Source organism: Sus scrofa, chromosome 3, assembly GCF_000003025.6.
Source record: "Sus scrofa isolate TJ Tabasco breed Duroc chromosome 3, Sscrofa11.1, whole genome shotgun sequence".
In the NCBI taxonomy this organism is placed as follows: Eukaryota; Metazoa; Chordata; class Mammalia; order Artiodactyla; family Suidae; genus Sus; species Sus scrofa.
The window spans coordinates 24,605,908-24,619,714 of NC_010445.4; the positions used below are offsets into that span (position 1 = coordinate 24,605,908).

Consider the following 13,807-nt stretch of genomic DNA (forward strand, 5'->3'; position numbering starts at 1 on the left):
GCTCCCACCAGGCAGGGATCTGCAGGGAGCCTTGAGCCTCCATAACTGTGAGAAACAAACGCATGTAGTTTTGAAAGTCCCCCAGCCTATGGGATTCTATTATAGCAGCCCCACCTGAGGAAGCCAGACAGCACATCAATTGTGGACTCGTCTGGATTTGTACCAAAACGCGTGCTTCCAAAACCCTCGCGTTCAAATACTTAGCACAGCCCAAATAAAATTTCCAAGAGTGCATGTGTTGAATTTGTCCTGGTGAGCGCCTGTGTGTGTTTGGGGACTACGAATAAGTCTCTTTGGGAGCCTGTCTGCTGTGATTTGTCGGGTGGGGAGGGAGGGAGAAAGGGGGCGGGGAGTGGGGGAGACCTGAGCACCTCTTCGCAAGCCGTGGGAAAGGAAGCGAGGGAGGTCCCGGGGACTCACCACTCACAATGCCTCTGCTACAGCCAGGAGCCCCTTGAACCTGCTGGGCGCTTCCTCCTAACGTCCCTCTCAACCGTCCCTGGAACAGGTTTGTTGCCTTGGCTTCGCGCGAGTACCGCAACGAAGTATCGAGGCCGGGTTGCATGTCAGGTGGGTGGGAGGAACCTGCGCGCGCTGCCTCCAGCCCCACCGCCACCCCCGATCCGGCCCAGCATAAGCGCCCACGTGCCTCGTCCCCAGCACGTCCCCACCCCGCAGCCACAGAACGCCTTCCTGCTCAGCCCATCATCCCTTACATCTCGTGGTCTCCCCTCTCCTTCACGTGTCAAGGTCACCCTCAGCCGGACGGGTGGCTGGCGGCGGGCCATTTAAGGAGAGCCAGGGGCTGCCCCCGCCCCAGGGTTTGTGCGGCTTAAAGGAGACTTTCCAGAGGCTCAGGCACAGTGATCTGCAAACCCCCACCAGCCGGGCACCCCAAGGCTGCTAATCGTCGGGCATAAGCCTCATCTCTGGTCTTTCCCCTGCTCCCACCCTGAACCTGTCAGCGGGTGCCGCCCCTGCCCTAGACGGTGCAGCTCAAGAAATACCCTGCAGCACAGTCAGCTCTCTCTGCCCTGACCCGCCAGCCTCCCATCTGACCCCACCTGCAGACCTTTCACTGATGCTTGCTTCTCTTGGCTGACCCCAAAGAAATACTCAGCTCCAGTATAACTTAAGGAATCACAGGTTTTGAATTCTTTTCCCCTGCTTTGCCAAGAGAGGGGCGCTGGAGGAACACTGCAGGACAAAGGGCTTCTATTCGTGGTTAAGGGTGTTTTCTTAGATTCTTCTTGCTCTTACTGCTGCAGCCCGCAGCAGATGGGGACATTTTGTGGTTCGCCCTTCCTGCCACTTCCCTCTCCCCACCCGCCAATAATGTGGATTCCAGGGATTGACAGAGGTAACCCTTCTTAGCACTGCCAACAACCCCAGAGAAGGGTTGTTTCTTTCCCTTCCTCTTTTCGACCTCATTAAGCTTTAGGTCTGTACTTGATTAATACCTACAGGAAGCGGAGCAAAGAGGTAATAGGAAGGTGAATGTATTTTAAGAACAGACCTGGGAACGACAACCCCAGAGAAGGGTTTTCTACTTGCCTGACCCAGCCCGTGGTTCCCCGTTAGCCAGCCTAGGCAGCCTGTACCCTGAGGTATGGAACCGTCCTGGCCCAAGGTCAATGAACTTCCCCACATTCAAGTGAGCCACAGCTAAACCTTCTGCTAGAAGATCTGAATCCCAGCCTTGGGGAGGAGCCCTTTCTTCCTTGGGCATTTTCCCTCATCCATAGGGTATTCTCTTGAGTTCTCTTGACCTTCTAAGAGCAAATCCCTGTTATAATGATTCCTTTTGCTTTCCCTGTTCAAATTGCCCTGTGGTTCCCTGGCTCTTGATGGGACACTGATATTCATGCTTGCTTATTGGGTGAATCTCTTAACCCTTCGGAGCATCCCATATACAATGAGGACAGTGGCAGCATTACCTACCTCAGAAGGTTGTCATGGGATTAAATGATGCAAGGCGTGGAAAGTGCTTAGTAGAGGAACTGACACATAATGTTTGTTTCTTGCTGGAAGATGAAGAGGCAGGATAGGTGATAGGGAGGGAGAGTGAAAGAGAGACGAAGAATTTTTTTAAAGGGTCATTAATGACGCCAACTGGGAGACAAGATGCAAGGAAAAAGTTAATGAGTTCCCTCTCCCCTTTTCAAGATGGCCAGCCTGGGAAACAAATTTTGTAATTACCGAAATTACTTGTCAGAGATCTATGGCAGGTATTGGAATGGAACCTACAGAAAGTTACATTACAGAAAACAAACAAACAAACAAATAAAAACAAAACAGAACAGAGAATAGCTTCTAGACATCTATTACTCACAATATCCAGTTAAGGATATAAAAATCTCCACCCCCAAACTACCCAAAATAGAACAGCTTCACTGACTTTTCCCACTTTATAATTTGAGAAAGATTGTCCCACTTGTCTACTAATCTGCTCACGATCTTGCAGACATGATTAGATTTTTCATGTTGCTTGTGGGGGAACTCCATCTGCCCAAACAAGAAGTAGGAAGATTCTCTGTCTCCCTCTCTATATGCCTTGTTTCTCCCTCTTTCCCTTCTTAATCAGAGGTACATCAAGAATAAGGAAGAAAACATACTGTTTTTAAAGAATGATTTTGTTTCCTTTCTTGGACTCTAAATGTTCTTAGTGCAAAGATTCTCTACAATGTAGAATCTTGGTTTGAGTTTTGGAAATAGCCCACTTATCTCCATTAACTTTGATATCAATCTTAGACTCCTTTTGCTAGAAGACTGGTGTGTGTGTGTGTGTGTGTGTGTGTGTGTGTGTGTGTGTGTGTGTGTGTGTGTGATTTTTGCTCCAGGCTTTATGGTCCTCTTCTCTATAACTCAGCTGCTGAAACACAAAGCACTTTCTCTTCAGAATGTCCTATCTGACAGCTTCATCATTTCTGAATGTTTTCAGATATACAGAATACTTGGGAAAAGGTCCTTGTCCTCACCCTAATAATTGCTACGCTTTCATATTTCTAGGATCGAAAACAGAAATTTCACCAAATGTCTTTAGATTCGTACATGCTGAGTATACAGTCCACTCATGTAAGTCCAGAAAGAAGGGACATAAGGTCTCCTTTGGGGGACTCTTTATTAAGTAAATATATTTACACCAAGATATATACCCTTAGGAATGCCTCTCTCTGTATCCGGGGATAGTAGAGAGTAGTCTAAAGAAGACACAGGGTCAAGAGTTGCAAGTCAGTGTCAAGGCACCTTTTTTTTTTTTTCAACCATGAGCTTCTGTGTTCTCTGGGTTAGCAAAGGTCAGGAAAACTTGTTCCAGCGTTATTTGACTGATGGAATAGTCTTCTAAATGAAATTCTTCTTTAGCTTCCTCCAAAATACCAAACATCTTTAATGGCAACAACAAAAAGTACAGTTACCATGCAGTCTTCCCCTCCACTCCCCACCCCCCAACCCCGATGAGCCTCTCCTCCACTTCCTCCAACTGCTGCCAAGTTACTGTTAGAGGACAAATGGTACTTCAGAAGGAGGAGATAAAATGACAGATAAAATAGATCCTTGAGAGAAAGCAGGTCTCTGTCCCCATTCTCTTGATGGAAGTATAGACAAAAATGGGATTTGGAGGTAAAAATCGGAAGCAATGAACTCCTAGGACCATTAAAAAGTAACCTAAAGTCTCTGGTGCTTCTATGCCTGCAGGCACCCAGTCCTCACGACTAAATGCCAAATACTTTCCCCATCATTAGTGCCCTCTTAGCAGGTAATATTAGAAGGCCATGGCTTCTGCAGTCACCTTTCCCCAGCTGTTGTCCTTGCTGGGAACATAGTAGTCAAGGATCCCTTGATTCTCATGTTTTAATTCACTACCTAAGAAAGGAAAGATAGGACAGATGCAGAATCTAAAATATTACATTTAAAATGCCAAAATATGGATTTATCAAGGTACATGTGTAACAGAGGGGTGATGAGATGTGGCTAATAAAAAAGGGACATAATCGCCAAACCTACCTCTTTCATATACATGATGTAGTTAACTCTTTCAGCAGATTGATTCCTGCTGTAGTAGGTTATACTTGAGGGAGTTCATAGTAATTACTGAGGAAGGGGTTTCACACACAGAAATGTTGTGAACTCATATGCCCAAAGGGTGAAACCTGAGCCTTCTAAACGTCTGTTACTATAAGACTTTATTCCCAAACATAGGGCTGAGAATATAAATGGGTAGAATTTTTATTCTAGTTGTGTGAGCAAGTGTGCGTGTTTAGTGTGTTTTCTGGGGAGGAGGGCCGGACAAAGCCTCTTTGCTATTCACATGATCATATGCCAAGTGAAAGAAGAAATCATACATGTAAACCCCAAGGTCAGGCCATGTTCCGTTACAGATGAATAAGAATTTCTGGGGTAATTGAGGTGGGAGAGGTAGAATCCATTTCAAATGTGGAACAAACAGATACACTTATCATTGTATATTTGCAAATCCTTAAAAATTAAATTAAATGGGATTTTAAATATTTTAAAATTTATGATAGTATAATCAAACTAGAAGCCATTAGACTTGAGGTGGCTTGAATTCGTCGGTAGCCTATGTAAATAAATCAAAACCAAAGCTAGAGCAAATGTACTTGAATCTGAAAAAATGAAACCTAATAACAACCAACCACACAGAGCCGACTAGATTTTCCCAAATAAGGCAACGGTGCCAATTGAGCTTTTTGGTTGGATAAGGCCAAAGTGCAGCTGTGGGATGGGCTCCATGGCTTTTTGAATTCTCTGACCAGGCTTCCTGACTGGAGGGGACTGGAGGTTAGACCCAGCAGATGCCTTTGACTTGGCTTCTCTGGTCAGCAGGGAATGGGCTCCACACCCAGTACAGGTCACGGGTTGGAGATGCAAATCAGGCAGAAGTCCCCTCTGAGCTCCCATGCCAGACATGGCCACAAGCTCAGCTCTGCAGATAGGCAGAGCCACTGGAAACTAGCTCTATTGCTGCTGCAAGGAGGAAAGGGATTTGCCAAGGTCTGAGGGCCGGTTGTTTTAAGCACCAGCTCTCTTCTCTGTCTTTATTGCATTCTCCTTTGGTAAAGCCCCAGAGATTCACCCAGTGATCCCTGTGAGGTTAGACCCAAGAGGGCCTCCCAGGAAGCATACTGAACACGGGGGACCTGAGGTCCATCTTTGGCTCTCTTTTTTCCCACTGGAGAAACTGTATAGATGCTAGGAAAGAAAATCTTAAATTATAACTGTAAGGGTAAGAAATCAGATTTCGGGATAATAGGGAGATATGAAAAGACAATGGATAGCACTGGAGAGGATTTTTTTTTTTTTTTTAAGAAAACATTTCAGAAATACTTAACTATTGAGAGCAAATGGTACAGAAAGTACAGGGGAAATTGAAACTGGAAAGGAGGAAAATAGGAAAACACTGAACAGAAATACAGGTAAGCATTTGAGAGAAAGTAAGAGAGAAGGCAGGTAATTAATTTAAATACAATTATAAAAGTGCTGACAATGGCATTTAATCCCAGGATTTGTATTTTTGTCCTGCTCAGTGTTTCAGCTCACCATTTCTTTAATTTTTACTCTTCCTTTTATTTAGTATGTTGGTTAATAAAGAATTTTCTTATTTTTTTTCCTGAGAGAAATAATTACATTTAGTCACCCTAATTCCAAAACCAGACAAAGATACCACCAAAAAAAGAAAACTTTAGGCCAATATATTTGATGAATATAGACACAAAAATTCTCAACAAAATTTTAGCCAACTGGGAGTTCCCGTCATGGAGCAGCAGAAATGAATCCGACTAGGAATTATGAGGATGTGGGTTTGATACCTGGCCTTGCTCAGTGGGTTAAGGATCTGGCATTGCCGTGAGCTGTGGTGTAGGCTGCAAACATGGCTTGGGTCTGAGGTTGCTGTGGCTGTGGCATTGGCCAGCAGTATAGCTCCAATTAGACCCTTAGCCTGGGAACCTCCACCTGCTGGAGGTGTGGCTCTAAAAACACAAAAAGACAAAAAAAAAATTTTAGCCAACCAAATCCAACAACATATAAAAAAGATCATACACCATGGCCATGTGGGATTCATCCCAGGTTCACAAGGATGGTTCAACATATGCAAATCAATAAATATCATACACCACATTAACAAAAGAAAAGTCAAAAACCACATGATCATCTCAATAGATGCAGAAAAAGCATTTGACAAAGTCCAACATCCTGACTAAGGAGTTGAAAGACTTATTTGCTGAGAACTGTAAAACATTAATTAAGGCAATTAGAGAGGATTCAAAGGAATGGAAACATATTCCATTCTCCTGGGTTGGAAGAATTAATATTGTAAAAATGGCCATACTACCCAAAGCAATCTATAGATTCAATGCAATGCCTATCAAATTAATCATGACATTTTTCACAGAGCTAGAGCAAACAATCCAAAAATTTATGTGGAACCACAAAAGACCCAGAATTGCCAAAGCAATCCTGAGAAGCAAAAACCAAGCAGGAGGCATAACTCTCCCAGACTTCAGGCAATATTACAAAAGCCACAGTCATCAAGACAGTGTGCTACCTGTACCAAAGCAGACATAGAGACCAATGGAACAGAATAGAGAACCCAGAAATAAATCCAGACATCTATGGTCCATTAATCTTTGACAAAGGAGGCAAGAACATAAAATGGGAAAAAGACAGTTTTTTCAGCAAGTATGGCTGGGAAACCTGGACAGCTGCATGCAAATCAATGAAACTAGAACACACCCTCAAAGCATACACAAAAATAAACTAAAAATGGATTAAAATATTTTTGTTTTCATTTTACATAGTGTTATTTGATCAGGCGTACTTTTCAGATATACTCTTCCAAAGGGAAGAAACTGAATCATATCATCATATTTGCAGTTTTTACAAAAAGAATGCATAGTGACTTAAATTTCCTTGAGATTGTGTGGAATCCTTTATCTTAAATAGTCCTCATTTCTGTAGTAAGTTTTTAGAAATGAATATTTTAGCTGCCCTTTGCTTATAGTATTTTCTTTTTAAAAAAATCAATGATTATGTATAGTTACATATCAGTTCCTTTTTGATTTGTCATATTTGAATAGCTACATTCTCAAGATAATGTGAGGAAAGACTGAGAAATCACCACCCCCAGTTGAAAATATGCCTCAAACACACATTTCCATGAACACTCTTGTATCCACATCCTTGAGGATAAGTTTCTGGTTGGTGTTGTGTCCTTGCTTCAAGTAGAACAAGTTGCTAGGACAGCACATAGTAAATGAAGTTTTCTGGTCATAATTTTTCTTTGTAGTGATTTATGGACTATATCTCAAAAATATTTGCTGGATGAAAGCATAAGTGAATGTTGAACTTAATAGACCATTAACACTGAGGTAATTCTTTTTCCCTCACATCTGTTCCTCACATCTGCCCTACCATCCAATCCTTTTTAATTTTCTGCTCTCCATTCTTACTATGCAATCAATCAAGCTATTTTCCACTGCCTAGAAGATAAACTTTCAATTCCTCAGCCTGACACACCATGGGAACTTCTATGATATTTTGCTCAGCCTGGCAGAGTGGAAACTCAGATGCAAAACCAGAATTATTAAGTCTTACCACGTTCCTGCTTTATGTTTAGGAAAGAAAGGTAAAGACAGAAACGGTTGTTGTTTCTAGCATTTACCATATAGGCAGAGAAAACTTATTGAATATAGCGTGAAGAAGCAGCTACTCTTGAAAGGAGAGAAAAGCTTAGCAGTTCTGGTTTGATTTTCAACTCCTTATCCTGACTGGGACAGCAAAAGACCAGAGTTATGTTTTAGTGCAAGGGGGAAAAAAACTTAAGGCTTTTCATGAGTGATGTTATGGAATGAATTGTACCCCTTCCTGCCAAATTCATATGCCTAAGTCCTAACCCCAGTTGACTGTGTTTGGACATGGACCCTTTAAGGAAGTAATTCGAAATAAATGTGGTCATAGTGGATTAGAATCCACTATGACCAATATCTTGATAAGAAGAGCAAGAGACACCAGGGATGTACACATCCAGGAAAAAGCTGAGGCTACAGTGAAAAGAGGGCCATCTGCAAGGCAAGTAGGGAGAGTTCAGGAATCACCAGACCTCCTGAAACCTTGATCTTGAATGTCTAACCTCAGAACTGTGAGAAAAAAAATTCTGCCATTTAAGTCACATAGTCTGTGGTATTTTATTATAGCAGCCTTAGCAGACTTATACAGATTATGTGATAACAATTGAGCATTGTGATCAAACATATGGCTTTAGCTATATAAATTGTATCAAGAGTTCTAATCTACAACTGCCTTACTAGTTAATACTCAAGAGATTGGTGAACATACCTATTCTTTGTATAAACTTCCTAGCACAACCATACCTAAAAGGTTTAAAATAGCAAGCATTGGAAATGCAATTAACATCTATAATTCACAAGAAATAGTTATTGGAGATAAACAGCATGTGGATGATGAGAACAAAAAATATGATCTAACACATTTATAATGATGTTAACCCAATGATGTTCTTTTTACCTGGGAAGGTTGTTGCCATAAAATCTTTAAAATCCTTTAATTTGTTCTCATCCTTATCAATCTTGATCTTGGCTTTTAGGATGTAAACATTGCCAAATTTGTTCTTGAGATGCTGAGGGCTGCCCAGGCACACAAACTTTCCCTTTACCATGATGGCCAGCCTAGTACAAAGAGCGTCACATTCTTCCATACTAGCAAAACAAAATACCAGAATGATGTAAAGCTTAAAAAAAGAAGTCTCTATTGGAAGAAATTCTGTAGTTCAAACATCCAGTATTTTGTGACTCTCTTTGAAAACCCTTTTCTGCCATCATCAACATCATGGCAAATGGAGATATTTTCAAATTGAAATTAGTAAAATAAATAAGCTATAGGGTATATCTTACAGCAAATGGAATATAGCCAATATTTTATAACAACTTTAAGTGGAGCATAATCTATAAAAAATATTGATTCACTAGGTTGCAAGCCTGAAATGAATATAACATTGTAAAGCAACTATAATTTTTTAATAAGTCATAAGGGACCAAATATTCAAATGGAACAGCTCTTAAACTTCCTGCTCTTGCCTCTCAATGAGGATCCTTGGCCATTCCATTCATTAGGATTCACGAGAAGCTCACATGCTCGGGCAAGTTTACTCTCCAATATTAGCACCCCCAAATAATGCTCTACCATAACCACTACGGCTCTTCTAATCCTTAACCAAGCCTCTCAGTGAACCACACCTGTGAGATGTTATGATGATGACTTTGCCACTTTCACGGGTCTGTGTCACTGTGTTCCAGAGCAGGCGCCGGGCTACTGGGTCCATACCAGTTGATGGCTCGTCCAGGAAGATGACGGAGGGCTTTCCCATTAGGGCAATAGCAGTACTCAGTCTACGTTTGTTTCCTCCACTTCACAGTCAAAGAAGGAGACAGAAAGCAGAAACAGAGATGCAACAGTAATTTAAAACATCTGTTTAATACATATCCATTATTTACAGGAAACAATTTGCCTAGTTCCAAAATACTGAATCACAGGGAATAGCAGACTTACTAAAAATGCTTTATTGCATGTGACTTAAACAAACCATCAAACTCAAATCCATATATATAAATCAAATCATTTTCATTCTAAAGGTAGAAAGGTGACTTTTGTTTACAAAAGTTCCTCGAGCCTCCCAGATATATAAACTACATAATGACCGGGCCAATACAAAGAATTTCACATTGTCCTTACTTGAGAAACAAAGAACAATGGACAAAGATGCTCTCTTTTGTAATTCAATGGCTATATTGCAATAGAACCAGGATTGTGAGTTTCACCTCTGCAAGGGAAAAATGTGATACGAATTAGGTCTACTTGGTTGCTGGCATCTAAATACTGACAGGGCATTAGATTACTTCCCAGTCATTGTTTCTGTTTGTCAGTGGCACTTCTGTTTGTAAGTGGCGCTTCCAAAAATCAGAAACAGAGGAGGGCGCCTCAATTTTATCTGTAACGAGAGCATTGGTATATCTTACCTGTAAGTATAGATAAACTTGTCAGCATATGGCTCCAGATTCAGTGATTGTATTGACTTATTTACATAATGGTTAATCTGCTTCTCAGGAATCCCCCATAACCTGGCATACATAGTCATTATTTCCCGAGCAGTCATGTAATCCAGCAAGGCGTCAAATTGTGGGCAATAGCCAATTTTTGATCTGACCTAAAAGAAAAGAATAATGATGAACACAAGTCAACTATATTTCACTGGTCATACAGTAAATATGAGTAGCATAGAAGACCTGAAGTTTTCCAGCCCATGCTTCTAAAGTTAAAACCCACAGAGTTTTTGCAAATAACTTATTTCTCAGCGATTAGAGAATCACTACTACTGGAGGCTACTGTCATAATTTAAATTAAAAGTGTGCAAAGGTGTGCGTCCAGATAGATTTTTTTCTTTTCTTTTTAGGGCCGCATCTGAGGAATATATAAGTTCCATGGCTAGGGATAGAATCGAGCTGTAGCTCCTGGCTGTGCCACAGCCACAGCAATGCTAGATCTGAGTCATGTCTGCAACCTGCATCACAGCTCCCAGCCATGCTGCATCTTTAACCCACTGAGCGAGGCCAGGGATTGAATCCACATCCTCATGGACACCAGTTGGGTTCATAACCCACTGAGCCACACCGGGAACTCCCAAGATGGATTTTTATTAACATAAGCTTATCTCCCTAAAAAGGCCATATTCAATTTATGAAATAAATAAAAATTAATTCAAAAATAAATAGCAGTGAACCTCTTAGAGAAGCATATTCACCTGAAGAATAGGAATGAGATATAAAGAAGTTAGTCTACTATTGGCTCAACCTTTACTTATTGTAAGCCTAAAGAAAACTCTGGTGACTCTAAAAAGTAAAAGAGACACACAAATCAGTACTGTGGAGTCCAGTGTTAATAACTAAATGGATATTTTTGAAATTTAGTATCTATTTTCTCTAATAAGTCTTCATTTGTTTAGTCCCATGAGATTCTAGGATTTCATAATCAAAGGCTATCATAGAAGGAGGGGCTGGACATTGATTTCTGGTATAGGCTCAGGTGACCTTCTACTTTTTGGTAGTGGCGGTAAATGGATGGACTATAAGTGGGGTTCTCCAGCTCTCTATTTTATGCAGTATGGCTTTGTGAGAATCATCTACATGGCAGGTGAGCAAAATTGGGATTCTAGCTCTTACTTCAGTCATTTATCAGTCAAAAAAGAAGCCTTAACATATTATAAAAATTATATAATAGTCATCTATAAAAATATAATTAAAAATCAACAATAAAATCAAAAATATTTTAGAAACCTCCATATTTTGCAAATTTCAAAATAAATTTCTACGACTACATTCTTAATTCACTCTCGGTTCCTCTTGGACAATATTTTGAACCTTGTGGGATGTAGTGAAAAGGCCACTTTAAACAAGAGAGTAATAGATGAATTTAAATCAATAATTAAGGTATTAACATATTGCATCACTGTAAAAGAGATTCAGGGTATTCTGGGAAGATGGCAGAGTAGGAAGCATGAAGAAATCTACTCACCTGGACAAAAATTACACTAGCAAATTTTGTCTAATAAATTATTTTGGAATTTTGTAGTCTATTGAAATCTTGCGAATTCCAGGAGAATACTTGGACTATAAATTGCGGTTAATTTCAATTTCTGCTCTTAATATACTAGCATCTACCATCCTGCATCCCCAGCACCATGGTGACATGTGTGTACATGTTCCTGGAGCAGTTTGCACATAGCTAGGGGAAGCCAGGGTGAGCAAAAAGATCTTATCCTCCAAATGTAGGGCATTTGTGCTCTAATAACTTATTGCTGCTTCTGATTACAGAGATGCAGACCAACAGGAAAATATGACTCATTGAAAATAAATAGACACTATCCCTAAAAAATAATGCTGATGGTAAACCTACTAGACAAATACTTTTAAAAAGTATTCAAAGAACTAAAGAAAGATATGGAGAAAGTTAAGAAAACTGTGTATGAATAAAATGGAAATATCAATAAAGAGATAGAAAACCTAAAGAGAAAAAACATTTTGGAGCTGTTAAGTACAATAACTAACTGAAATGAAAACTTCACTAGAAGGATTCAAAGACAGATTTGAGTAGGCAGAAGAAAGAATCAGTCAACAAAAGATAGGACAATGTAAATTATTGCGCCCATGAAAAAGAAAGCAAAAGAGATGAAATAAAAGTAGATGGAGCCTATAAGACCATAGAAACCATCAAATGGATGAGCGCATGCACTGTAGGAGTTTTTCAGAAAGAGAACAGAGCAAGAATATTTGAATAAATGATACTAAAATGTCCCACATTTGATGAACTATATGAATACAAACATCCAATTATGATCAATGATGTCCATGTGACTGGGTCACTTCGATGTACAACAGAACTTGACAAAATGTTGTAATAAATCAACTATATGTTAATAATAATAAAAAAATGTCAATGATGTCCAAAGAAGATGAACACAATACACACAAAAATCAAGCTTTCCAAAACCAAACGCAAAGAATCTTGAAACCTGTAAAGGAAAAGAGACTCATCATATACAAGGGATCCTCAATAAGATCATGAGCAGATTTCTCATCAGAAATTGTAGAGTTCAGGGGAGTTCCCATCGTGGCTCAGTGGTCAGTGAACATGACTAGGATCCATAGGGTTTGATCCCTGGCCTTGCTCACTGGGTTAAGGATCGGGCATTGTCAAGAGCTGTGGTGTAGTTTGGAGACACGGCTTGGATCTGGTGTCGCTGTGGCTGTGAAGTAGGCCGACAGTTACAGCTCCAATTCAACCCCTACCCTGGGAATCTCCATATGTCGTGGGTATGGCCCTAAAAAAAAAAAAAAAAGACAAAGAATCGTTTGTGCTGCTTCTGAGATAACTTTCTCTACTCCCTAGGCAGATTATGGCTCTCTGCCCACCCAGGAGACCCCCTGCAGAATCCCAGACTGTCTGCTATGATTCTCAAATTACCCTCTGTTCCCTAGGCAAATTGCAGTGCTATGTTCACCCAGAAGGCCCCTTGCAGACTCCCAGGATTTTTCCTTGTTTCCAAGGTAACTTTCTCAACTTGGTAGGGAGATCATGGCAACACCAGATCCTTAACCCAGTGAGCAGGGCCAAAGATCAAACCCACATCCTCATGGATACTAGTTGGGTTTGTTTCCACTGAGCCATAATAGGAACTCCTGGTTTCCCATTTTCATGCTATTATTGACTTCTAGTTTCATTCCATTTCCATCAGAAGAAAATACTATAATATTTTGAAGTTTTAAAAAAATCACTATGACTTGTTTTGTGATCTAACATATCATCCAAACTGGAAAATGTTCCATGTGTGCTTGGGAAGAATGTGTATCCTTCTGCTGTTTGGTTAAAAGTTCTCCGTATGTCTGATAAGTCAGTTCAGTCTCTAGTGTTCAAATTCACTCTTTCTTTATTGATTTTTTATCTGGATGTTCAATCCATTTTTCTGAGTCTCCTACTATTATTGTATAAGTTTCTTTTTCCAGATCTGTCAATATTTATTTATATACTTAGGTACTTTGATGTTGGGTGCATATGTATTTACAATTGTTATATGATCCTATTGAATTGACCCCCTTTATTATTATGTAATTTTTCTATCTAAAGACAGTTTTTTAACTTAATATATACTTTTTCTGAAACAAATGTAGCCATTCCTGCTTTCTTTTTCTTATAATTTTCATAGAATAACTTTTTCTAT

General features: G+C 40.2%; 2 protein-coding genes across 2 annotated transcripts in view; both read right to left on the minus strand.

The window, feature by feature from the left end:
* Positions 1-592, minus strand: part of LOC100524979 (ATP-binding cassette sub-family A member 3-like) — a 96,210-nt gene extending 95,618 nt beyond the window's left edge. The window contains exon 1 of the mRNA XM_021086499.1: positions 421-592. The gene's annotated coding sequence lies outside the window, so the exon portion shown is untranslated. The remainder of the gene's footprint in view (positions 1-420) is intronic.
* LOC100622606 (ATP-binding cassette sub-family A member 3-like) overlaps positions 2,909-13,807 on the minus strand; it is a 200,897-nt gene continuing 189,998 nt past the window's right edge. The window contains exons 25-28 of the mRNA XM_021088375.1: positions 10,053-10,240; positions 9,273-9,443; positions 8,545-8,735; positions 2,909-3,385 (exon numbers count right to left, since the gene is read on the minus strand). Coding sequence (XP_020944034.1) covers positions 3,360-3,385; positions 8,545-8,735; positions 9,273-9,443; positions 10,053-10,240 — 576 coding nt within the window. The 3' untranslated portion in view covers positions 2,909-3,359. The remainder of the gene's footprint in view (positions 3,386-8,544; positions 8,736-9,272; positions 9,444-10,052; positions 10,241-13,807) is intronic.